The 27,288-nt window shown below is 47.3% G+C and overlaps 1 protein-coding gene across 2 annotated transcripts in view; it reads left to right on the top strand.

Moving 5' to 3' along the window:
- Positions 1 to 9,114: 9,114 nt before the first annotated feature.
- The window catches only part of gramd1bb (GRAM domain containing 1Bb), a 34,994-nt gene continuing 16,820 nt past the window's right edge, over positions 9,115 to 27,288 (top strand). For both annotated transcript variants that reach the window (XM_066684969.1, XM_066684970.1), the window contains exons 1-2: positions 9,115 to 9,182; positions 23,904 to 24,117. In XM_066684969.1, the coding sequence (XP_066541066.1) occupies positions 24,001 to 24,117 (117 nt within the window). In that variant the 5' untranslated portion in view covers positions 9,115 to 9,182; positions 23,904 to 24,000. The remainder of the gene's footprint in view (positions 9,183 to 23,903; positions 24,118 to 27,288) is intronic.

Raw genomic sequence — 27,288 nt, 5'->3', positions numbered from 1 at the left:
TGAGTGATTGTCTGTGTGAGTGATTGTCTGTGTGAGTGATTGTCTGTGTGAGTGACTGTCTGTGTGAGTGACTGTGTGCGTGAGTGACTCTGTGTGCATGAGTGACTGTGTGAGTGAGTGACTGTCTGTGTGAGTGACTGTGTTAGAGTGTGAGTGACTGTCTGTGTGACTGTGTGAGTGAGTGACTGTGTGCGTGAGTGACTCTGTGTCCTTGAGTGACTCTGTGTGCATGAGTGACTGTGTGAGTGAGTGACTGTGTCAGTGAGAGTGTGAGTGACTGTGTGAGTGAGTGACTGTGTGAGTGAGTGACTGTCTGTGTGAGTGACTGTGTTAGTGAGAGTGTGAGTGACTGACTGTGTGACTGACTGTGTGACTGACTGTGTGAGTGACTGTGTGAGTGAGTGACTGACTGTGTGTGTGACTGTCTGTGTGTGTGACTGTCTGTGTGTGTGACTGTCTGTGTGTGTGACTGTCTGTGTGAGTGACTGTGTTAGTGAGAGTGTGAGTGACTGTCTGTGTGAGTGACTGTGTGACTGTCTGTGTGAGTGAGTGTCTGTGTGAGTGAGTGTCTGTGTGAGTGTCTGTGTGAGTGACTGTCTGTGTGAGTGACTGTCTGTGTGAGTGACTGACTGTGTGAGTGACTGACTGTGTGAGTGACTGACTGTGTGAGTGACTGACTGTGTGAGTGACTGACTGTGTGAGTGACTGACTGTGTGAGTGACTGTGTTAGTGAGAGTGTTAGTTACTGTGTCTGTGAGTGACTGTGTGTGTGAGTGACTGTGTGTGTGAGTGACTGTGTGTGACTGTCTGTGTGAGTGACTGTGTTAGTGAGAGTGTGAGTGACTGTCTGTGTGACTGTCTGTGTGACTGTCTGTGTGAGTGACTGTGTGAGTGACTGTGTGAGTGACTGTCTGTGTGACTGTCTGTGTGACTGTCTGTGTGACTGTCTGTGTGACTGTGAGTGGCTGTGCGTGTGAGTGAGTGAGTGACTGTTTGTGTGAGTGACTGTTTGTGTGAGTGAGTGAGTGAGTGAGTGAGTGACTGAGTGAGTGACTGAGTGACTGAGTGAGTGAGTGACTGAGTGAGTGATTGTCTGAGTGAGTGACTGTGTGTGAGTGAGTGAGTTAGTGTGTGAGTGCGTTAGTGTGTGAGTGAGTGACTGTGTGAGTGAGTGAGTGAGTGATTGTCTGAGTGAGTGATTGTCTGAGTGAGTGACCTGTTGAGTGAGTGAGTGAGTGACTGTGTGTGAGTGAGTGCGTTAGTGTGTGAGTGCGTTAGTGTGTGAGTGGCTGTGTGTGACTATGAGTGAGTGAGTGACTGTGTGAGTGAGTGACTGTGTGGCTGTGTGAGTGAGTGACTGTGTGTGAGTGAGTGCGTTAGTGTGTGAGTGCGTTAGTGTGTGAGTGAGTGACTGTGTGAGTGAGTGAGTGAGTGATTGTCTGAGTGAGTGATTGTCTGAGTGAGTGACCTGTTGAGTGAGTGAGTGAGTGACTGTGTGTGAGTGAGTGCGTTAGTGTGTGAGTGCGTTAGTGTGTGAGTGGCTGTGTGTGACTATGAGTGAGTGAGTGACTGTGTGAGTGAGTGACTGTGTGGCTGTGTGAGTGAGTGACTGTGTGAGTGAGTGACTGTGTGGCTGTGTGAGTGCGTTAGTGTGTGAGTGAGTGACTGTGTGAGTGGCTGTGTGCGTGTGTGACTATGAGTGCGTGTGTGACTGTGTGCGTGAGTGTGTGTGCGTGAGTGACTGTGTGCGTGAGTGACTGTGCGTGAGTGACTGTGTGAGTATGTGTGCGTGAGTGACTGTGCGTGAGTGACTGTGTGCATGAGTGACTGTGCGTGTGAGTGACTATGAGTGAGTGACTATGAGTGAGTGACTGTGTGAGTGGCTGTGCGTGTGAGTGACTATGAGTGAGTGAGTGAGTGACTGTGTGAGTGAGTGATTGTCTGAGTGAGTGACTGTGTGTGAGTGAGTTAGTGTGTGAGTGCGTTAGTGTGTGAGTGGCTGTGTGTGTGAGTGGCTGAGTGTGTGTGTGACTATGAGTGCGTGTGTGACTGTGTGCGTGTGTGACTGTGTGCGTGTGTGACTGTGTGCGTGAGTGACTGTGTGCATGAGTGACTCTGTGTGCGTGAGTGACTCTGTGTGCGTGAGTGACTCTGTGTGCGTGAGTGACTGTGTGCATGAGTGACTGTGTGACTGACTGTGTTAGTGAGAGTGTGAGTGACTGTCTGTGTGAGTGAGTGATTGTCTGTGTGAGTGATTGTCTGTGTGAGTGACTGTCTGTGTGACTGTGTGAGTGAGTGACTGTGTGCGTGAGTGACTCTGTGTCCTTGAGTGACTCTGTGTGCATGAGTGACTGTGTGAGTGACTGTCTGTGTGAGTGACTGTGTTAGTGAGAGTGTGAGTGACTGTGTGAGTGAGTGACTGTGTGAGTGAGTGACTGTGTGAGTGAGTGACTGTCTGTGTGAGTGACTGTGTTAGTGAGAGTGTGAGTGACTGACTGTGTGACTGACTGTGTGACTGACTGTGTGAGTGACTGTGTGAGTGAGTGACTGTCTGTGTGAGTGACTGACTGTGTGAGTGACTGTGTGTGTGAGTGACTGTGTGTGTGACTGTCTGTGTGTGTGACTGTCTGTGTGTGTGACTGTCTGTGTGAGTGACTGTCTGTGTGAGTGACTGTGTTAGTGAGAGTGTGAGTGACTGTGTTAGTGAGAGTGTGAGTGACTGTCTGTGTGAGTGACTGTGTTGTGACTGTCTGTGTGAGTGACTGTGTTAGTGAGAGTGTGAGTGACTGTCTGTGTGAGTGAGTGACTGTGTGAGTGAGTGACTGTGTGAGTGAGTGAGTGTCTGTGTGAGTGAGTGTCTGTGTGAGTGAGTGTCTGTGTGAGTCACTGTCTGTGTGAGTGACTGTCTGTGTGAGTGACTGTCTGTGTGAGTGACTGACTGTGTGAGTGACTGACTGTGTGAGTGAGTGACTGTGTTAGTGAGAGTGTTAGTTACTGTGTGTGTGAGTGACTGTGTGTGTGAGTGACTGTGTGTGACTGTCTGTGTGAGTGACTGTGTTAGTGAGAGTGTTAGTTACTGTGTGTGTGAGTGACTGTCTGTGTGAGTGACTGTGTGTGACTGTCTGTGTGAGTGACTGTGTTAGTGAGAGTGTGAGTGACTGTCTGTGTGACTGTCTGTGTGACTGTCTGTGTGAGTGACTGTGTGAGTTACTGTGTGAGTGACTGTCTGTGTGACTGTCTGTGTGACTGTCTGTGTGACTGTCTGTGTGACTGTGTGAGTGGCTGTGCGTGTGAGTGACTGAGTGAGTGAGTGAGTGACTGTTTGTGTGAGTGACTGAGTGAGTGACTGAGTGAGTGAGTGAGTGACTGAGTGAGTGATTGTCTGAGTGAGTGACTGTGTGTGAGTGAGTGACTGTGTGTGAGTGAGTAAGTTAGTGTGTGAGTGCGTTAGTGTGTGAGTGAGTGACTGTGTGAGTGAGTGAGTGAGTGATTGTCTGAGTGAGTGATTGTCTGAGTGAGTGACCTGTTGAGTGAGTGAGTGAGTGACTGTGTGTGAGTGAGTGCGTTAGAGTGTGAGTGCGTTAGTGTGTGAGTGGCTGTGTGTGACTATGAGTGAGTGAGTGACTGTGTGAGTGAGTGACTGTGCGGCTGTGTGAGTGAGTGACTGTGTGTGAGTGAGTGAGTTAGTGTGTGAGTGCGTTAGTGTGTGAGTGAGTGACTGTGTGAGTGAGTGACTGTGTGAGTGAGTGAGTGAGTGAGTGATTGTCTGAGTGAGTGATTGTCTGAGTGAGTGACCTGTTGAGTGAGTGAGTGAGTGACTGTGTGTGAGTGAGTGCGTTAGTGTGTGAGTGCATTAGTGTGTGAGTGGCTGTGTGTGACTATGAGTGAGTGAGTAACTGTGTGAGTGAGTGACTGTGTGGCTGTGTGAGTGAGTGACTGTGTGAGTGAGTGACTGTGTGGCTGTGTGAGTGCGTTAGTGTGTGAGTGAGTGACTGTGTGAGTGGCTGTGTGCGTGTGTGACTATGAGTGCGTGTGTGACTGTGTGCGTGAGTGTGTGTGCGTGAGTGACTGTGTGCGTGAGTGACTGTGCGTGAGTGACTGTGTGAGTATGTGTGCGTGAGTGACTGTGCGTGAGTGACTGTGTGCATGAGTGACAGTGCGTGTGAGTGACTATGAGTGAGTGAGTGAGTGACTGTGTGAGTGAGTGATTGTCTGAGTGAGTGAGTTAGTGTGAGAGTGAGTTAGTGTGTGAGTGCGTTAGTGTGTGAGTGCGTTAGTGTGTGAGTGGCTGTGTGTGACTATGAGTGAGTGAGTGACTGTGTGAGTGAGTGACTGTGTGAGTGACTGTGTGCGTGAGTGACTGTGTGCGTGAGTGACTGTGTGCGTGAGTGACTGTGTGCATGAGTGACTCTGTGTGCGTGAGTGACTCTGTGTGCGTGAGTGACTGTGTGCATGAGTGACTGTGTGAGTGACTGTGTTAGTGAGAGTGTGAGTGACTGTCTGTGTGAGTGACTGTGTGAGTGAGTGATTGTCTGTGTGAGTGATTGTCTGTGTGAGTGATTGTCTGTGTGAGTGATTGTCTGTGTGAGTGACTGTCTGTGTGAGTGACTGTGTGCGTGAGTGACTCTGTGTGCATGAGTGACTGTGTGAGTGAGTGACTGTCTGTGTGAGTGACTGTGTTAGTGAGAGTGTGAGTGACTGACTGTGTGACTGACTGTGTGACTGACTGTGTGACTGACTGTGTGAGTGACTGTGTGAGTGAGTGACTGACTGTGTGTGTGACTGTCTGTGTGTGTGACTGTCTGTGTGTGTGACTGTCTGTGTGTGTGACTGTCTGTGTGAGTGACTGTGTTAGTGAGAGTGTGAGTGACTGTCTGTGTGAGTGACTGTGTGACTGTCTGTGTGAGTGAGTGTCTGTGTGAGTGAGTGTCTGTGTGAGTGAGTGACTGTCTGTGTGAGTGAGTGTCTGTGTGAGTGTCTGTGTGAGTGACTGTCTGTGTGAGTGACTGTCTGTGTGAGTGACTGACTGTGTGAGTGACTGACTGTGTGAGTGACTGACTGTGTGAGTGACTGTGTTAGTGAGAGTGTTAGTTACTGTGTCTGTGAGTGACTGTGTGTGTGAGTGACTGTGTGTGTGAGTGACTGTGTGTGACTGTCTGTGTGAGTGACTGTGTTAGTGAGAGTGTGAGTGACTGTCTGTGTGACTGTCTGTGTGACTGTCTGTGTGAGTGACTGTGTGAGTGACTGTGTGAGTGACTGTCTGTGTGACTGTCTGTGTGACTGTCTGTGTGACTGTCTGTGTGACTGTGAGTGGCTGTGCGTGTGAGTGAGTGAGTGACTGTTTGTGTGAGTGACTGTTTGTGTGAGTGAGTGAGTGAGTGAGTGAGTGACTGAGTGAGTGACTGAGTGACTGAGTGAGTGAGTGACTGAGTGAGTGATTGTCTGAGTGAGTGACTGTGTGTGAGTGAGTGAGTTAGTGTGTGAGTGCGTTAGTGTGTGAGTGAGTGACTGTGTGAGTGAGTGAGTGAGTGATTGTCTGAGTGAGTGATTGTCTGAGTGAGTGACCTGTTGAGTGAGTGAGTGAGTGACTGTGTGTGAGTGAGTGCGTTAGTGTGTGAGTGCGTTAGTGTGTGAGTGGCTGTGTGTGACTATGAGTGAGTGAGTGACTGTGTGAGTGAGTGACTGTGTGGCTGTGTGAGTGAGTGACTGTGTGTGAGTGAGTGCGTTAGTGTGTGAGTGCGTTAGTGTGTGAGTGAGTGACTGTGTGAGTGAGTGAGTGAGTGATTGTCTGAGTGAGTGATTGTCTGAGTGAGTGACCTGTTGAGTGAGTGAGTGAGTGACTGTGTGTGAGTGAGTGCGTTAGTGTGTGAGTGCGTTAGTGTGTGAGTGGCTGTGTGTGACTATGAGTGAGTGAGTGACTGTGTGAGTGAGTGACTGTGTGGCTGTGTGAGTGAGTGACTGTGTGAGTGAGTGACTGTGTGGCTGTGTGAGTGCGTTAGTGTGTGAGTGAGTGACTGTGTGAGTGGCTGTGTGCGTGTGTGACTATGAGTGCGTGTGTGACTGTGTGCGTGAGTGTGTGTGCGTGAGTGACTGTGTGCGTGAGTGACTGTGCGTGAGTGACTGTGTGAGTATGTGTGCGTGAGTGACTGTGCGTGAGTGACTGTGTGCATGAGTGACTGTGCGTGTGAGTGACTATGAGTGAGTGACTATGAGTGAGTGACTGTGTGAGTGGCTGTGCGTGTGAGTGACTATGAGTGAGTGAGTGAGTGACTGTGTGAGTGAGTGATTGTCTGAGTGAGTGACTGTGTGTGAGTGAGTTAGTGTGTGAGTGCGTTAGTGTGTGAGTGCGTTAGTGTGTGAGTGGCTGTGTGTGACTATGAGTGAGTGAGTGACTGTGTGAGTGAGTGACTGTGTGGCTGTGTGAGTGAGTGACTGTGTGTGTGTTACTATGAGTGAGTGAGTGACTGTGTGGCTGTGTGAGTGCGTTAGTGTGTGAGTGAGTGACTGTGTGAGTGACTGTGTGAGTGAGTGATTGTCTGTGTGAGTGATTGTCTGTGTGAGTGACTGTCTGTGTGAGTGACTGTGTGCGTGAGTGACTCTGTGTTCATGAGTGACTGTGTGAGTGAGTGACTGTGTGCGTGTGTGACTGTGTGCGTGAGTGACTGTGTGCGTGAGTGACTGTGTGCGTGAGTGACTGTGTGCATGAGTGACTGTGTGCGTGAGTGACTCTGTGTGCGTGAGTGACTCTGTGTGCGTGAGTGACTGTGTGCATGAGTGACTGTGTGAGTGACTGTGTTAGTGAGAGTGTGAGTGACTGTCTGTGTGAGTGACTGTCTGTGTGAGTGATTGTCTGTGTGAGTGATTGTCTGTGTGAGTGATTGTCTGTGTGAGTGACTGCCTGTGTGAGTGACTGTGTGCGTGAGTGACTCTGTGTGCATGAGTGACTGTGTGAGTGAGTGACTGTCTGTGTGAGTGACTGTGTTAGAGTGTGAGTGACTGTCTGTGTGACTGTCTGTGTGAGTGACTGTGTGAGTGAGTGACTGTGTGCGTGAGTGACTCTGTGTTCTTGAGTGACTCTGTGTGCATGAGTGACTGTGTGAGTGACTGTCTGTGTGAGTGACTGTGTGAGTGACTGTCTGTGTGAGTGACTGTGTTAGTGAGAGTGTGAGTGACTGTGTGAGTGAGTGACTGTGTGAGTGAGTGACTGTGTGAGTGAGTGACTGTCTGTGTGAGAGACTGTGTTAGTGAGAGTGTGAGTGACTGTCTGTGTGACTGACTGTGTGAGTGACTGTGTGAGTGACTGTGTGAGTGAGTGACTGTGTGAGTGAGTGACTGTGTGAGTGAGTGACTGTCTGTGTGAGTGACTGTGTGTGTGAGTGACTGTGTGTGTGACTGTCTGTGTGTGTGACTGTCTGTGTGAGTGACTGTCTGTGTGAGTGACTGTGTGTGTGAGTGACTGTGTGTGTGACTGTCTGTGTGTGTGACTGTCTGTGTGAGTGACTGTCTGTGTGAGTGACTGTGTTAGTGAGAGTGTGAGTGACTGTGTGAGTGACTGTCTGTGTGAGTTACTGTGTGACTGTCTGTGTGAGTGACTGTGTTAGTGAGAGTGTGAGTGACTGTCTGTGTGAGTGACTGTGTGACTGTCTGTGTGAGTGAGTGTCTGTGTGAGTGAGTGAGTGTCTGTGTGAGTGAGTGAGTGTCTGTGTGAGTGAGTGTCTGTGTGAGTGACTGACTGTGTGAGTGACTGACTGTGTGAGTGACTGACTGTGTGAGTGACTGTGTTAGTGAGAGTGTTAGTTACTGTGTGTGTGAGTGACTGTGTGTGTGAGTGACTGTGTGAGTGACTGTGTGTGTGAGTGACTGTGTGTGTGACTGTCTGTGTGAGTGACTGTGTTAGTGACTGTGTGAGTTACTGTGTGAGTGACTGTCTGTGTGACTGTCTGTGTGAGTGACTGTCTGTGTGAGTGACTGTGTTAGTGAGAGTGTGAGTGACTGTCTGTGTGACTGTCTGTGTGAGTGACTGTCTGTGTGAGTGACTGTGTGAGTGACTGTCTGTGTGAGTGACTGTCTGTGTGAGTGACTGTCTGTGTGAGTGACTGACTGTGTGAGTGACTGTGTTAGTGAGAGTGTTAGTTACTGTGTGTGTGACTGTGTGTGTGAGTGACTGTGTGTGTGAGTGACTGTGTGTGTGAGTGACTGTGTGTGTGAGTGACTGTGTGTGTGACTGTCTGTGTGAGTGACTGTGTTAGTGAGAGTGTGAGTGACTGTCTGTGTGACTGTCTGTGTGACTATCTGTGTGAGTGACCGTGTGAGTGACTGACCGTGTGAGTGAGTGACCGTGTGAGTGAGTGACCGTGTAAGTGAGAGTGTGAGTGAGTGACTGTATGAGTGTGTGAAAGAGTGACTGTGTAAGTGTGTGAGTGAATGTGTGAGTCAGTGAGTGACTGGGAGTGTGTGTGTGTGAGCGCTGTTCCCACTGCCCCTTTGACCCCAGGGGGTGCTCTGTGTCTGTGAGGGCTGCAGGGACAGGGGGCAGTTAACAAAGGCTCTGTCCGTGTGAAGAGCTCGAGGGACTAATTTAATACTTTACACACCTCCTTTAGTCATTGTTTGAACATGTGAGGACACATGTTTGAACACATTGATAATGTGAGGATTTGATGGCACTCCGTGCAAAGGTCAGGTTGATAATTGGTTCTGGATCTCAAACCCCCCTCCAGCTGTTCTCTGTGGTGTTGGATGGGCTTTAGAGAACACGCGGTACTGAGCCCAGCGCCAGTGACGCCACACCCCTCGGCATTGAGTGTGTTCCCCTCAGCCCCATCCCCTGAGCCCCAGCCTCGGTTTACAGAGGGAGAGCTTTTACAGTGTCCTGAGCTGCTGAGCTCTCCGTTCTGAGTGCGTTGGCGCCCTCTAGCGGCTGATGTGGTGTGATACATCCTCGTGGTCTTGCCCTGAATGTTGTTTTTGTCAATGTTTTGAACTAAAGAAGCAAAATGACGAGTCCAGATGTGGGAGGTGTTTTCATGGTGGTGATGTGATTGACAGGTCACTGTCTCTCTTTTCAGCAGCCAGCAGAGCAGCCAACAGAGCAGCCAACAGAGCAGCCAACAGAGCAGCCAACAGAGCAGCCATGAAGAGGACTCCTGCCGCTTCCTGACTCCGTTTATCCGCGAGGAGAGGTAAACACACTGGTGTGTGTGTGTGTGTATTTCAGTCTCCACAGGAATGTATGAAGTGCTCTGAAGCAGCTGCACATGAGCGTAGGATCACCGTGCTCAATGCTGAACCTTGGCAAGAGGGGTATACAGCGCCCCCCACAGTCCCCCCTCCCCATACTACTCTTCAACTCATCACGCTTGGAGGAGATCACTAACTGCCCACCTCTGGTGTTAAGCCCCACATTCCCAGCTTGGCTTGAAGCTGGTGTCCACTAGACGTCCACTTGAGGCTGCAGTTTCCCAGACTGTTTCTCCACTGTCCGGATGGGTCTTTACCCTGGGGTGGTGCGGGATTTATCTGTGGAAAATGACTGTTAACATGGTCCATTAACGTTAACGTGGTCCAGGAATAGGCCCCTACTGTGTCGGGTTGAATTTTAACTCGGGCCTGTGTTGGGTTTTGACGCAGTAGTCATGCTTGACCACAGATGGCCTGCTTGAGCAGGTGGTTAATAGCCGTTTGGGTCGAGAGTGGTCAGTTACAACTGGTCTGAAATGGCTGCTGGCCGCTGATACACTCTCTCTGTGTTTTTTTAAAAGAGCTGACAGCGAGACGGACAGGTTCAGGTAAGTGTGACTACACACACCGGGCACTCTGCGCCTCTGAACTGTGTGTGTGGTTGTGTGTGTGTGTGTATCTCCCCACACTGCCATGTGACCGTTGCTTTGTCTGCAGTGAGATATCTCAAAGCCTGCAATACTTTTGTAAAGTCCATCCCTGAATACAGTTGCAAAGCCATGGAATGTCATTGTTGTTCCTGGACAACAACCTAGACCACAGTGTCCTGGGCACAAACAACCGGTCAACCCCAGCGCTCCCTGCCTGGAGCTGGCGCAGGGCAGCTCTGATCCGGGCGTGAGATCTCTGTGGGAAACTAAACTGGGACGAGGTGAAGGTGAGATGTGCAACTGGAAGCACTGATCATTCCAGATCCTGGGGCAGCTGGGGCTAGTGTGGTTTATAGTGGGGAGCGGGGGTCAGTGCTGGACTGGTCAGTGTGTTTGTCTGTTGTTGCAGTCTGGCTGGATTTTCTGCATCTTGTGATCAACATAGATCTCTGCAGACTGTATTCTTACTGATTGCAATGGCGGTGGTAACGTTAAGCGGTGTTTACTCATGGTGTATTGGCGTGTTGTTGTTGTTTGGGACTGAACACAGCTCCGTCATCAGTTCAGACAGATCAGTAGAGTTTGTTCCTTCCTTGTTGCAGCGTCCAGCTCTCGCTGGATTCTTTCGTCGGCCACCGATCCAAGGAGCGTTTGAACCTCTTCAAAAGACCACGGCGTCATTTTACGAGCTGCCGTCGTGAGTCGGATAAAAACAAACGTGATCTCTGCTGCAGCTGGAGATTTTACAGATGGAGAGTTGGTGCTGGTCGTCTGCGTTGCGTGGCGTAGAGTGACGACTCTCTCTGGACGATCAGCGCTCTGCAAGGTTTACACGCCACGGTTTAGTCCCTACTCGACTCGCTCTGAACCACGAGAGAACAGCCACTAAACAAGAACCCGCTTCCAGAACCAGGACCTGATTCACCTGGTGGAGGAGGGGAACAGATGAGTGGTGGGTGGCACTGTCTTCTCCCTCAACATCCACAGCTGAGGGACCTTTGAGCAAGGCACCTAACCCCCAACTGCTCGCTAGGGGCTGAGGATGACTGCCAGATGCTCTGGTGTGTTAGTTTGTTTGTGTGTGTGTGTGTGTGTGTGTGTGTGTGTGTGTGTGTGTGTGTGTGTGGTTAATGCTGTGGACTCTGGCCACTGTGTCCTGCCTGGCTGGAGAGCGGGGGAGCTGAGGGGCAGGGGCGATACACGTGGGCCGAGGTTAAGCCTCTGTGGGGGCGGGGTTTGTTGGGCTTTTGTTGGGTGAGACACAGCGGGCCATGAGCAGAGCTGAGCTGTTGTTTCGGCTCGTCCCTAGGGGGGGAGGGGGGCTCTGCCCATGGTGTTTCTGCCTGAGCTGGGAACTGAACCCTGGTACTCCATACAGAACCCATAGGTTCCACTAAATTTACAAGTTGTTGTTGTTATTATTATGCTGTTATAATAATCGTTTTCTGTTTTGTAGATGAATGCAGATGAAAGTGCTTTAAAAAGTATTTAAAACTAATGTATAAAATCTAAAAGAGTAAACAGTGTAACTGCTTTAAAAAGAGTGAGTGACTGGGTGAATGAGTTTGTGAATGACTGGGTGAGTGTGTGAGTGATTTTGCGAATGACTGGATGGGTGTGTGAGTGGTTGGGTGAGTGTGTGAGTGTGAGTGGGTGAGTGTGAGCAACTGTGAGTGTGTGAGTAAATGACTGGGTGAGTTTGCACGACTGTGAGTGACTGGGTGAGTGTGTGAGTGAGTGACTTGGTGAGTTTGCACGACTGTGTGATTGATTGGTTGAGTGTGTGAGTGATTGGGTGAGTATGTGAGTGACTGGGTGAGTAAGTGAGTGTGTGTGTGAGTGACTGGGTGAGTGTGAGTGAGTGGGTGACTGTGAGTGAATGTGTGAGTGAGTGGGTGAATTTGCACGACTGTGTGAGTGACTTGGTGAGTGAATTTGTGACTGTGAGTTTGTGAGTGACTGGCTGAATTTGTGAGTGATTGGGTGTGTGTGTGAACGATTGGGTTAGTGTGTGAGTGAGGTTGTGAATGACTGGGTGAGTGTGTGAGTGGTTTGGTGGGCATTTGAGTGACTGGGTGAGGGTGTGAGTGACTGGGTGAGGGTGTGAGCGACTGTGAGTGTGTGAGTGACTGTGAGTGTGTGAGTTAGTGACAGGGTGTGTGAGTAAGTGAACGGCTGAGCGTGTGGTGCTTTGTCCACTGTGTGTTTCAACCTTGTGCTCATTGATGTGAACTCTGGACCCACTCTGGCTCTGACTATAACATGTTTACAGAGGATGAATGAATTAATAAATAAATGGATGGATTAATATATTGTACATAGTTTGACACACCTCTCTGGCAAGCAGACATTTCTTTAACAGGGGGGATGTGATCTGGGCTCCGATAGAGTGTAGGTGGTGTGTGTGTGCGTTTGTGTTTTGAATGAGGTGTCCAGTGACCATGTGTTTTTTGAATGGGTTTAGGACGGTAGTCATGGTAACAGCTGTACATTTAACTCTTCTAAACCTGTCTTTAACTCTTTTAAAAAGTATTAGTCTCCATGGCAACTCACCAGCCAATCAGAGCAGAGACTTCATGAGTCAAAGTTTAACTGAGATCACTGTCATTTAGAGTCAGCTACCGCTGTCTGAGTGTGAACACACACACACACACACACACACACACTGTGCACACACTACACACTATACACACATTAAAACTTTTCTTTATTTTTCTTCTTCATATTTCCTCTTATATTTTCTTCACCCTCTATTTTTCTTTTCATCATCCTCTCATCACCCCCTCTCACTTTCTCTCTGTCTCTCTCTGTCCGTCTGTGTGTGTGTGTGTGTGTGTGTGTGTGTGTGTGTGTGTGTGTGTGTGTCTGTAATATGTGTGCGTTTTGATCTCCTCAGTTCCAGATTCAGATTTTCCACCACAGTTAAATGCATAGGTGTGTGTGTGAGTGTGTGTGTTTGAGTGATAGATATGGGGCGGAGCTTCTGGAAGCCTCGACCTATCCCTGCTCTGGTGCGGAACTGGTGTGACTATCAGCTGGTCACCTGATCAGCCAAGGCAGCTTCTGATTGGCTGATGTTGATCAACCTATATATGTCTAAAAAATACTCCAGCTCCACTCCTGGGACAGTGTGTGTGTGTGTGTTAAAAAAGGTGGCCCCCTCCACGTGCACACACACACACACACACACACTGCAGTAGTAGTGCACAATGTATCCAAAGGTTTTTAAGCCTACTCCTCTGTGAAGCTGTTAGTCTGGAAGCTGGAACATTTCTGTGAGGATTTGATGGCAGTGGTCAGCTCCTGATGCTGCATGATCACTAACGCTACTCTTACTCCCCGAGGAACTGCACAGAGCCCTGGAGCCCTCTTACCTTCACTTTATTTTGTTTCATTTATTTCGTGCATTCTGTTAAAGATGTGTTCAGAGTGGGTCCACATTAAATCTCCTGTTATAGGGAGTGTGTAGAAACACCCAGGACCCACTCAGACCACATTCGAACCACTTCCGGATTTTCAGACCACAGGAAACACCTCCCTTTCAAAACAGGACTTTGTTCAAAGTGAAAATCAAACAAAAATGCAACAATATGCTCTTTCAGAAAAGGAGTTTCCCGCTGTATTCCTCAGCTCCTCTGTAGCAGCACCCTGTGGGTGTTTGGGAACTGAGGAGAACAGTCGCTGTCATTCTGAAAGTGAACTGTTTTCTGATTGTCGCATGTTACAGGATCTCAGCTGCTCCATGACTCAGGGCTCCATTACGGTGTTTGTGTTTCCTAAAGCCCCAGTTGTTCTCAGTGAGGGACAGGTGTGGACCCGGACTCTTTTACTAAGAATCCATGCAGAATGTGGACTGGCCTCATATCACTGAAGTAAACAAGGCCTTCCCTGAAAAAGACATTCTCTGGACGGCAGCGTGTTTCTCCAAACCCTGTGTAGATCCTTCAGCATTAACGGTGCCTTCACAGATGTGTGGTGTAGAGGTGTAACTGCAGAGGGACACAGTATAAACACTGACGCCGGTGAAGACTCTGGGTTGAGTCAGAACTTAAGCATTAAAGGTCTGTGCACTGATCCAGGGTCAGCTCCACACTCTGAACTCTGATCCTCACTGGAGCAGAGCTGAGGGGAGCTGTCCATTCAGCACCACTCACTAAATACACCCATCACCCATAACATTATAACCACCTGCATGTTTCTCTAATCACTGTACCCCCACTGTCCCCTCTCTCAGATCCACTGTCCCTCACTGTCCCCTCTCTCTGCTCCACTGTCCCACACTGTCCCCTCTCTCAGCTCCACTGTCCACAGTAGCACACCCCCCTACAGTCTGGTTCTGCAGTGTGAGTTTCTCTGGCCTTTGTTGTGGTCATTAAGCATTTAATCCTCTGGCTGTTTCTCTGAGAGCTGATTGATGCTGACAGGTGGGTCGGGCTACAGGCCATTAGCAGGTAGCCTAATCCTCCCTTCACCAATCACTGTCACTGCCCCCAATTCACCCCCCAGACAACTCTGACCCCTTCCCCAGCCCCGGAGTCACCTGGAGCCCCTGGAATAAAGGTCTGCTCCTGATTCTGAGAAAAGATGGGAGACTTCTGCTGCTTGGTTTATAACAGTTTTCTTAAGCTGCCTTTTAAGATATATGCAAATGCACTCAGTTCTGATTTGCTGTCCTGTAATCAGAAATCAATCCTCGCTGAATAACCTCTTCTCACGTGGTCAGCACTAACCTGCCGTACACTGCATTGGAACCAATCCTGCTTCATCACTAGTTTCATTGTTATGTTATGATTCAACAGACTTTTTACAGATTGTTTACAGACTTGTCACAGACTTGTTACAGACTTGTCACAGACTTGTCACAGACTTGTCACAGACTTGTTACAGACTTGTCACAGACTTGTCACAGACTTGTCACAGACTTGTTACAGACTTGTCACAGATTTTTTACAACCGGATTCCAAAAAAGTTGGGACACTAAACAAATTGTGAATAAAAACTGAATGCAATGATGTGGAGTTGCCAACATCTAATATTTTATTCAGAATAGAACACAAACCACAGATCAAAAGTTTAAACTGAGAGAATGGATCATTTTAAGGGGAAAATATGTTGTTTCAAAATTTCAAAGCGTCAACAAATCCCAAAAAAGTTGGGAAAAGGCCATTTTTTACCACTGTGTGGCATCCCCCCTTCTTCTTACAACACTCAACAGACGTCTGGTGACAGAGGAGACCAGTTTCTCAAGTTTAGAAATAGGAATGCTCTCCCATTCATGTCTAACACAGGCCTCTAACTGTTCAATCGTCTTGGGCCTTCTTTGTCGCACCTTTCTCTTCATGATGCGCCAAATGTTCTCTACAGGTGAAAGATCTGGACTGCAGGCTGCCATTTCAGTCCCGGATCCTTCTCCTACGTAGCCATGATGTTGTGATTGCTGCAGAATGTGGTCTGGCATTATCTTGTTGAAAAATGCAGGGTCTTCCCTGAGATGACGTCTAGATGGGAGCATATGTTGTTCTAGAACCTGAACATAGTTCTCTGCATTAATGGTGCCTTTCCAGACATGCAAGCTGCCCATGCCACAAGCACTCATGCAACCCCATACCATCAGTGATGCAGGCTTCTGAACGGAGCGATGATAACAACTTGGGTTATCCTTGTCCTCTCTGGTCCGGATGACATGGCGTCCCAGTGTTCCAATAAAGAACGTGAAATCGTGACTCATCTGACCACAGAACAGTCTTCCATTTTGCCACACTCCATTTTTAAAGACCCCTGGTCCAGTGCAAACGTTTGAGCTTGTGGAGCTTGCTTAGAAATGGCTTCCTCTTTGCACTGTAGAGTTTCAGCTGGCGACGGCGGACGGCACGGTGGATTGTGTTCGCTGACAATGCTTTCTGGAAGTATTCCTGAGCCCATTCTGTTATTTCCTTGACAGTGGCGTTCCTGTTTGAGGTGCAGTGACGTTTAAGGGCCCGGAGATCACAAGCATCCAGTAGAGTTTTACGGCCTTGACCCTTACGCACAGCAATTGTTCTAGATTCTCTGAATCTTTTGATGATGTTATGCACGGTTGATGATGATAAATAAAAGTCTTTGCTATTTTACGCTGGGTAACACCATTCTGGTATCGCTGCACTATCTTTCTGCGCAACAATGGTGGAATTAGTGATCCTCTTACCATCTTGGCTTCAGAGAGACACTGACACTCTGAGAAGCTCTTTTTATACCCAATCATGTTGTCAATTGACCTAATTAGTGTTAATTGGTCTTCCAGCTGTTCGTTATATGATCAATTTCCTTTTTCCAGCCACTTATTGCTACTTGTCCCAACTTTTTTGGGATTTGTTGACGCTGTGAAATTTTGAATCAACATATTTTTCCTTTAAAATGTTACATTTACTCAGATTAAACTTTTGATCTGTCATCTATGTTCTATTACGAATAATATATTGACATTTGCCATCTCCACATCATTGCATTCAGTTTTTATTCACAATTTGTTTAGTGTCCCAAATTCTTTGGAATCCGGTTTGTACAGATTTGTCACAGACTTGTCACAGGCTTGTTACAGACTTGTCACAGACTTGTCACAGACTTGTCACAGGCTTGTTACAGACTTGTCACAGACTTGTCACAGGCTTGTTACAGACTTGTCACAGACTTGTCACAGACTTGTCACAGACTTGTCACAGATTTGTTACAGATTTGTCACAGACTTGTCACAGACTTGTCACAGACTTGTCACAGACTTGTCACAGACTTGTCACAGGCTTGTTACAGACTTGTCACAGACTTGTCACAGGCTTGTTACAGACTTGTCACAGACTTGTCACAGACTTGTTACAGACTTGTCACAGACTTGTCACAGGCTTGTCACAGACTTGTCACAGGCTTGTTACAGACTTGTCACAGACTTGTCACAGACTTGTCACAGACTTGTCACAGACTTGTCACAGGCTTGTTACAGACTTGTCACAGACTTGTCACAGACTTGTCACAGACTTGTCACAGACTTGTCACAGATTTGTTACAGATTTGTCACAGACTTGTCACAGACTTGTCACAGACTTGTCACAGACTTGTCACAGACTTGTCACAGGCTTGTTACAGACTTGTCACAGACTTGTCACAGGCTTGTTACAGACTTGTCACAGACTTGTCACAGACTTGTTACAGACTTGTCACAGACTTGTCACAGGCTTGTCACAGACTTGTCACAGGCTTGTTACAGACTTGTCACAGACTTGTCACAGACTTGTCACAGGCTTGTTACAGACTTGTCACAGACTTGTCACAGGCTTGTTACAGACTTGTCACAGACTTGTCACAGACTTGTCACAGATTTGTTACAGATTTGTCACAGACTTGTCACAGACTTGTCACAGACTTGTCACAGACTTGTCACAGACTTGTCACAGACTTGTCACAGGCTTGTTACAGACTTGTCACAGACTTGTCACAGGCTTGTTACAGACTTGTCACAGACTTGTCACAGACTTGTTACAGATTTGTCACAGACTTGTCACAGACTTGTTACAGATTTGTCACAGACTTGTCACAGACTAGTTACAGACCTGTCACAGACTTGTCACAGACTTGTTACAGATTTGTCACAGACTTGTCACAGACTAGTTACAGACCTGTCACAGACTTGTTACAGATTTGTCACAGACTTGTTACAGATTTGTCACAGACTTGTTACAGACTTGTTACAGACTTGTCACAGACCTTTTACAGATTTGTCACAGACTTGTCACAGACTAGTTACAGACCTGTCACAGATTTGTCACAGACTTGTCACAGACTAGTTACAGACCTGTCACAGACTTGTTACAGATTTGTCACAGACTTGTCACAGACTTGTTACAGATTTGTCACAGACTTGTTACAGACTTGTCACAGACTTGTTACAGATTTGTCACAGACTTGTTACAGATTTGTCACAGACTTGTTACAGACTTGTTACAGACTTGTCACAGACTTTTTACAGATTTGTCACAGACTTGTCACAGACTAGTTACAGACCTGTCACAGACTTGTTACAGATTTGTCACAGACTTGTCACAGACTTGTTACAGATTTGTCACAGACTTGTTACAGACTTGTTACAGACTTGTCACAGACTTGTCACAGACTTGTTACAGATTTGTCACAGACTTTTTACAGATATTTTACAGACTTATCACAGATTGTTACAGGCTTGTCACAGATTAGTTACAGACTTGTCACAGACTTGTCACAGACTTGTTACAGATTTGTCACAGACTTTTTACAGATTTTTTACAGACTTGTCACAGACTTGTCACAGACTTGTTACAGACTTGTTACAGACTTGTCACAGACTTGTCACAGACTTGTTACAGATTTTTACTGATTTTTTACAGACTTGTTACAGACTTGTTACAGACTTGTTACAGATTTGTCACAGACTTGTCACAGACTAGTTACAGACCTGTCACAGACTTGTCACAGACTTGTTACAGATTTGTCACAGACTTGTTACAGATTTGTCACAGACTTGTTACAGATTTGTCACAGACTTGTTACAGACTTGTTACAGACTTGTCACAGACCTTTTACAGATTTGTCACAGACTTGTCACAGACTAGTTACAGACCTGTCACAGATTTGTCACAGACTTGTCACAGACTAGTTACAGACCTGTCACAGACTTGTTACAGATTTGTCACAGACTTGTCACAGACTTGTTACAGATTTGTCACAGACTTGTTACAGACTTGTCACAGACTTGTTACAGATTTGTCACAGACTTGTTACAGATTTGTCACAGACTTGTTACAGACTTGTTACAGACTTGTCACAGACTTTTTACAGATTTGTCACAGACTTGTCACAGACTAGTTACAGACCTGTCACAGACTTGTTACAGATTTGTCACAGACTTGTCACAGACTTGTTACAGATTTGTCACAGACTTGTTACAGACTTGTCACAGACTTGTCACAGACTTGTTACAGATTTGTCACAGACTTTTTACAGATATTTTACAGACTTATCACAGATTGTTACAGGCTTGTCACAGATTAGTTACAGACTTGTTACAGACTTGTTACAGACTTGTTACAGACTTGTCACAGACTTGTTACAGACTTGTCACAAACTAGTTACAGACTTGCTACACACTTGTCACAGACTTGTCATGGGTATTTAAAATTTTTTAAAGACTTGTCAAATATTTTTTACAGACTTGTCACAGACTTGTCACAAACTTGTCACTGACCTGTCACAGATTTTTACAGATTTTTTACAGACTTGTCACAGGCTTGTCACAGGCTTGTCACAGACTTGTCACAGACTTGTTATGGATTTTTACAATTTTTTTTACAGACTTTTCACAGATTTTTACTGATTTTTTACAGACATATTACAGACTTGTAACTGACTTGTCACAGATTTTTTACAGACTTGTCACTGACCTGTCACAGACTTTTTACAGACTTGTTACAGACTTGTTACAGACTTTTTACAGACTTGTCACGGACTTGTTACGGACTTGTTACGGACTTGTCACAGACTTGTTATGGATTTTTACAATTTGTTTCACAGACTTGTCACAGATTTTTACTGATTTTTTACAGACTTGTCACAGACTTGTCACAGACCAGTTATAGACTTCTCACAGACTTCTCACAGACTTGTCACAGACTTGTTACAGACTTGTTACAGAATTGTTACAGATTTGTCACAGACTTTTTCCAGATATTTTACAGACTTGTCACAGATTGTTACAGGCTTGTCACATACTTGTCACAGACTTGTAAAAGACTTGTTACAGATTTTTTACAGACTTGTCACAGACTTGTTACAGACTTGTCACAGACTTGTTATGGATTTTTTCAATTTTTTACAGACGTCACAGATCTTTACTGATTTTTTACAGACTTGTTACAGACTTATCACAGAATTGTTAAGGAATTTTCATAGACTTGTCACAGACTTGTTACAGGATTGTTACAGATTTGTCACAGACTTTTTCCAGATATTTTACAGACTTGTCACAGATTGTTACAGGCTTGTCACAGGCTTGTTACAGACATTTTACAGATTTTTTACAGACTTGTCACAGATTTGTCACAGACTTGTTACAGACTTGTTACAGACTCGTCACAGACTTGTTACCGACTTTTTACAGATGTTTTACAGACTTGTTACAGATTTGTCACAGACTTGTCACAGACATGTCACAGAATTGTTAAAGACTTGTCACAGATTTTTTACAGACTAGTAACAGACTTGTCACAGATTGTTACAGACTTGTCACAGACTTTTTACAGATGTTTTACAGACTTGTCACAGGCAGAGGATATTTGTTGTGATTGGCTGATTTTGCGGTCCACGTATAACTTAACAGACTTTTGATCACAGACTTGTCACAGACTTTTTGCAGACTTGTTACAGACTTGTCACAGGCAGAGGATATTTGCTGTGATTGGATGGATTTGCAGTCCAGGGCTAACCTAATGTTGACTGAAAGGGCAGATGTTTTGTCCACAGCTGGATGCAGTGCTCAGTAAAGTGTCAGTGTGCATTTGGAGGTTGTTGCTGATTGGTTCAGCTCGTTTGTCTCACACTTCATGGACGTCTTGCTGTCTCCGCTCTGTCCTGTAGGGTTCAGCATTCACGTGCCACCACTGAATGCCCTCTGTCTCTCTCTCTGTCTCTAATAGTATGTTTACTGCAAGTTTACATCCTGGAGCCTGGGGGTATGTAGTTCTGTATCTTGTGTGTGTGTGTGTGTGTGTGTGTGTGTGTATGTCTCTCTGTGTGTGTCTGTCATTCAGAAACAAAGTGCACATTGTTGCCATGGAAACCCTTCACTCTTCCAGCTCTGTGTATGTGCTGCACTGACATGTGATGCCTGGTTGCCATGGAAACTCTGTAAACCACGAGGACAAGGCCATAGTGTCCTTTACATAATAAATACATCAACATCATATATTTACATTGTTACCTTCCTGTCCCCTCTCTGTCCCTTCACTGTCCCTTCCCTGTCCCCACCCTGTCCCTTCACTGTCCCTTCCCTGTCCCCTCACTGTCCCTTCCCTGTCCCCTCATTGTCCCCTCACAGTCTCCAGATCAGACCAGAGCCGAGCCTTTTTTGGACCTGAACCTGTCCTGACCCCCTCCACCATTGACCGTAATTGGCCTTCTGTTGGAGTTGGGTTCTGTGCTGTATTTTTAGACCAGGATTATCACCCTCTGTTAAGCTTCTGAGCTGCTGTTAATCTGCAGTTTTTCTTTGTGTTAATTTCACGTTTTCATTGAACAGAGGCTTCTACAGAATCCACCCTTACATTTTCTCTGTTCCTCTCCGAGCAGCTGTTAAAGGTGCACTAGGCAGTAACTGGAGTGGCCGTCAATTGTAGTTTATTTAAATAGCCACCAGAGGTCGGCGTCTTGAATTTACTGCATAAGTGAAGGTGGCCTCCAGTGGCCGAGCAGAAGAACCACACTCTGTTTAGTTGTGGGTCAGAGCTTTTCATGAACGACTGTGTGTGTGTGTGTGTGTGTGTGTGTGTGTGTGTGTGTGTGAGTGTGTGTGTGTGTGTTGGCCAGTGGTCTGTAAAGTGAACCGAAAGTGAATGATGTCAGAGCAGCTCCTTTCATCAAGACTTTAAATAATTAACGAGCCAACGAGCACAGTGTGCCAAACATTCTCTCTCTGTGTCTCTCTCTCTGTCTCTCTCTCTCTCTCTCTCTCTGTCTCTCTCTCTCTCTCTCTCTCTCTTTCTCTTTCTCCCTCCCTCTCTCACTCCCCCGTTTTCTCTGCCTCTCTCCCACGCACAGAGAGACACAGAGACATTGAAGAGAGAGTGAGAGCGGGCGAGAGAGCAGTCGCTTTTACAGAGTGAGGGGCTCTGTAACAGGCGTCAGGGCCGAGAGCTTCTCGTTTTTATTTTTCTTTCATCTGGAATGCTTCCTCCCTCTTTCTTCTGCTTCTTCCTCATCTCCTTTCCCTCCATCATCTGCTCTCTCGCTCCGAGAGAGGATGAGTACAGCATCGCCGTGGTGATACATGGCGGCCAGGTTAGTGAGGGTGGGTTTGTTTTAGACGCTGTACGATTGGAGGGAGAGAGAGAGAGAGAGAGATCGATCTCTGGCTCTAGTCTGTTCTATCAATTCAGTGTAGTTATGTTTTGTGTGTGTGTGTCTGTGTGTGTGTGTGTGTGTGTGTGTTCAGACCCACGTGCGCAGCTCTGGCACATGTACTGGAGCCTGAGAGTGGAGGATGTGTTTGTTTACTGTGTGTCGGTGGTCTCTGGTGTGAGGATGGTAGGTTGATGGACAGAGGGGCTGATGGAGCGATGGATGGTGTGTGTGTGTGTGTAAATGTGATAGTAACTGAATACAGAATTGCGTAACTATGAAGAGAACAAATGAGTTTAAAGTGTCTCTGTGTAGTGTTTAAGAATTCAAACACTATTTACAGTTAGTAACAGAATTTAAACATTCTCCGCTTTTTTGTGTTTTTATAGAAACTCTGTCATTTTAAAAATTTAATTCTCATTTTATTCAGCGAAGAATACCACAAGCTCCTCCTCATAAACACCCCACATATAAACACTAACCCCCCTCCATTCAGCTGCCAAAGAAATTCACATCCCACTTCCACTTCCCCTGGTCACCCCCACTTCAGAGGACAGTGTGCTGCAGTCCACCTCCAGGGAGCACTGTTCATGACAGCTATTGTTTACTGGATTGTTATTGTTTTTGGGGGTGGGAGAGTGTTTCTTGTTATGCCCCATCAGCTCCCACCCTCCTCACACAATGTGGCCCAGCCGAAAGGAGGTAGGCTGGAAGAGGACCTGTGTGGAAGACGCTAACACTGCCACTGAAGAGCTCAACACGCTTGGAGGAGAACCCTACCCAGGACCTACCAGAGCTTTAGTTTCAGTTTAGTGACCAACACGTTCAGGGACTGGGGAGGAGCCTCAGGTGCCTCTTCACACCAAGTTTAAACAGAGGACTGGCCAGTGATGGGCATGACTGCTTCAGAACCAGAATCTCTCTCTCTTTGTGTGTGTGTGTGTGTGTGTGTGATGAGAGTCTGGCAGATGGTCATTATTCATGCTCAGCCAGTGCTGTAAAGAAAACAGTGGTCCGGAACTGTTGGCCGTGTGAATTGGAGCGGAACCGTCTGGGTCTGGACCAGAACCAGAACTCCAGCCTCAGAGAACGGGGAACGATGAGGAGGGTCTGACCCTCGCTGGGGGGGTCCAGTTAGGGGCCGGTTCAGACTGGACACTGTTGTTTACAGTGAGAGTCAGGAGTGTTCACTCTGTGGTGGTGCCCTCAGAGGAACATGTACTGTACCTTTAATTAGGAACTGTACTCTGTATTAACTGTGGATGTTAAAGTTGTGTTGATGTCATTCGCCCCGTTTCATCTCCAGGACTTTTATTGTGTTCTTTTTTTCTCCACAGTTGTATAATGAAAGATTACAGAGATCCCCCTCTTCTTCTGGAGAAGAGAATGTAATGAACCTTTAGAGAACCTTAGGGAATCACTTTGGTTGAGAAACTGATGTATTGAGTGATGTTTTGGTGTTGTGTGTAGTGTGTGCATGTACGGACACACACACACACACACACACACACACACACACACACACCTGTTGTTTGTTCTGTGGTAAAAACAGGAGTTCTTAGTTTCTGTAGTTTATTGTTTATTTTAGTTGACATGAACTGGTGCTTTATGACACAATCAGAACATTCCACACACTCACACTAATCTACCACCTCTCTCTCTCTCTCTCTCTCTCTCTCTCTCTCTTTCTCTCTCTCACCCAATTTTACTGTTTCTATGGAAACACTCTGTCTTTCCTCACTTTCACAAAGCCACACCCATGCAAGAGTTTCTCCGTGCAGAAGTGTGTGTGTGTGTGACCAGTTTCTACGGAGGGGAGGGGATTGTCACAAGACAAAAGTATAACAACCTTTCGCTTTGAGAAAGAGATCATTTACAAATGTAGGAATGTGTACATCCTTCACTGTTTTAACTCCCTTCTCTCTCTCTCTCTCTCTCTCTCTCTCTCTCTCCCATTAGCACCGCCAGTAACTCGACCCGGAGCAGTCCCGCTTGCTCTCCGGTGTTACGGAAGCGCTGCCGCTCGCCCACTGTGCAGAGTCTGGAGGGAGAAATCATGGTGGAGAAGAGCTCTGAGCAGTTGGACACCTCTAGGTCTCCATCCACTCCGGAGCAGCTGGTCACTCGCTCCTACTCTGTACAGACGTCCCGCAGCAGCTCCAAGAACTCCAAGGTGAGCAAAGTTACCAACCCCCCTGGATTTTCCATCTTCAGAGACCCCAAACATCCCCCCAAACATTCCTCAAATATCCCTCCAAATTTTCCCCTAAACATCTCCCCAAACATCCCCAAAATATCCCTCCAAACTGTCCCCCAAACATCCCCCACACACTGTAACTCAGACTACTCCCCCTACTCCATTTCCAACTGGTCCCTTTAAAGGAGCAGTCAACCTCTGGGTCCTGTTTGATTTCTGAATAAGTACACTGAAGTCTGAATAAATACACTGATGTACTGTACCAAACTGGTTTTATAAGCATGGCGCCCCCTGGTGTTCGAGCAGCTCTGTGGAGCTTAGTCAGGTTCACTCAGGGATGACAGAGCAGTTTGATTCTTCATCGTGTGTGAAGTAGCAAATAAAGTTTATAGTTAAATAAAGAGTCTAAAGTTTGGACACATTGTTTTTCAAACTGTAGAAGTAGTATGGCTCTCCTATTTGCCGATAGGTCTGTTAGATCTGCCCATTATCTGTTATCTGGCTTGTGATTGGTTAATGGACTGCAGTTCCTGGGAAAGGCTTTTATTCTCGCTGTAAGTAAATGATTACGTCTATAACCACAAAGCCCCTGTCTTTCTGGGAGTGTTTCCACTGGTCAGTTGTGTGTGTGGACCCTGAGTAGCCGAGTGGTTCTGAAGTGGCCCACAGAACCTCACCCGGTTTCACGCTGACCTCCGTCCTTCAGAATCACCGCCATCAACCGGAGCCCACCGGCACCTTCCTGAGCTTCCAGGGGTACGGCCTTTAGTCTGGATTTTAATATTCATGCCTTCCTCATGAGGGGCGCAATGTGCAGGAAGTACAACATCACTCTCCTTCTTTTTATGAGAGAGTATATTACATTATAATTGTGATATTTAGTTTGTGAACTAAATGGAATGAACCAGACCAAATGCTTCAGTAAATAAAATATTACTACTAATAATAATGTTATTAATAGTAATAATAATAACCACAACCATGAAATGGATTAAGCTGCAGAGACAATTAATGATAATAATAATAATAATAATAATAATAATAATAATACGTATTTTAAAATTTTTGGAATGTAATCCAAGGGAGGGAGGGATGGGTGGATGGATGAGTGTTTGGAGGGAGGGAGGGGTGGATGGATGGATGAGTGTTTGGAGGGAGGGAGGGAGGGAGGGATGGGTGGGTGGATGGATGAGTGTTTGGAGGGAGGGAGGGATGGGTGTATGGATGAGTGTTTGGAGGGAGGGAGGGATGGGTGGATGGATGAGTGTTTGGAGGGAGGGAGGGGTGGATGGATGGATGAGTGTTTGGAGGGAGGGATGGAGGGAGGGAGGGATGGGTGGGTGGATTAGTGTTTGGTGTGAGGGATGGGTGGGTGGATGGATGAGTGTTTGGAGGGAGGGAGGGATGGGTGGGTGGATGAGTGTTTGGAGGGAGGGAGGGATGGGTGGGTGGCTGAGTGTTTGGAGGGAGGGAGGGATGGGTGGGTGGATGGATGAGTGTTTGGAGGGAGGGAGGGAGGGAGGGAGGGATGGGTGTATGGATGAGTGTTTGGAGGGAGGGAGGGATGGGTGTATGGATGAGTGTTTGGAGGGAGGGAGGGATGGGTGGATGGATGAGTGTTTGGAGGGAGGGAGGGAGGGATGGGTGGGTGTATGGATGAGTGTTTGGAGGGAGGGAGGGATGGGTGGATGGATGAGTGTTTGGAGGGAGGGAGGGATGGGTGGGTTTATGGATGAGTGTTTGGAGGTAGGGAGGGAGGGATGGGTGGATGGATGAGTGTTTGGAGGGAGGGATGGGTGGATGGATGAGTGTTTGGAGGGAGGGAGGGAGGGATGGGTGGGTGGATGGATGAGTGTTTGGAGGGAGGGAGGGATGGGTGGGTGGATGAGTGTTTAGAGGGAGGGAGGGATGGGTGGATGGATGGATGGATGAGTGTTTGGAGGGAGGGAGGGAGGGATGGGTGGATGGATGGATGAGTGTTTGGAGGGAGGGAGGGAGGGAGGGATGGGTGGATGAGTGTTTGGAGGGAGGGAGGGAGGGATGGGTGGATGGATGAGTGTTTGGAGGGAGGGAGGGAGGGATGGGTGGATGGATGAGTGTTTGGATGGAGGGAGGGATGGGTGTATGGATGAGTGTTTGGAGGGAGGGAGGGAGGGATGGGTGGATGGATGAGTGTTTGGAGGGAGGGAGGGATGGGTGGGTGTATGGATGAGTGTTTGGAGGGAGGGAGGGATGGGTGGATGGATGGATGAGTGTTTGGAGGGAGGGATGGGTGGGTGGATGGATGAATTTTTGGAGGGAGGGAGGGATGGGTGGGTGGATGAGTGTTTGGAGGGAGGGATGGGTGGATGGATGGATGGATGAGTGTTTGGAGGGAGGGAGGGAGGGATGCGTGGATGGATGGATGAGTGTTTGGAGGGAGGGAGGGAGGGATGGGTGGATGAGTGTTTGGAGGGAGGGAGGGAGGGAGGGATAAGTGGATGGATGGATGAGTGTTTGGAGGGAGGGAGGGAGGGAGGGATGGGTTGGTGGGTGGATGGATGGATGAGTGTTTGGAGGGAGGGATGGATTGGAATGTAGATGAATGGGTGAATTTAATAAAATATAAATTGATGAATAGATGGATGGATGAACAAATGAATGACTGGATGAATGAAAGAATGAATGAATGAACTTGTTGAATTTTGTTGAGGCGACTCCTGCTCAGTCTGATTACTGTTTGACTCTTGTTCTGTTTGTTTTGATATGAAGTCTCTCTCTCTCTCTCTCTCTCTCTCTCTCTCTCTCTCTCTCTCTCTCTCTCTCTCTCTGCTCGTTGTTTTTGTCTCTTTCCCTCATTCTTTCTGATTTCTGTTGTTTTTCTCCTCGGTGCATGCTAGTCTCACAAGCGCCTCTCCAAAGTAAGCATCTCTCTCTCTTCTGTTCTCTGCTCATCTTTCCTGGTGTCCCCTGTCTCGCTCCTCACCGGTCTCTCTCTCTATCTGTCTGTCTCTAGCTTTCTCTCTCTCTCTCTCTCTCGCTCTCTCTCTCTCTCTCTCTCTCTCGCTCTCGCTGTCTCTCTCTCTCTCGCTGTCTCTCTATCTCTCGCTCTCACTGTCTCTCTCTCTCTCTCTCTCTCTCTGTCTTTCTCTCTGTTTGTGTCTGTCC

This window comes from Hoplias malabaricus, chromosome 11, assembly GCF_029633855.1.
Source record: "Hoplias malabaricus isolate fHopMal1 chromosome 11, fHopMal1.hap1, whole genome shotgun sequence".
Lineage (NCBI taxonomy): Eukaryota > Metazoa > Chordata > Actinopteri > Characiformes > Erythrinidae > Hoplias > Hoplias malabaricus.
Note: the sequence above shows the minus strand (reverse complement) of the source record. Positions and strands in the feature narration are given on the sequence as shown.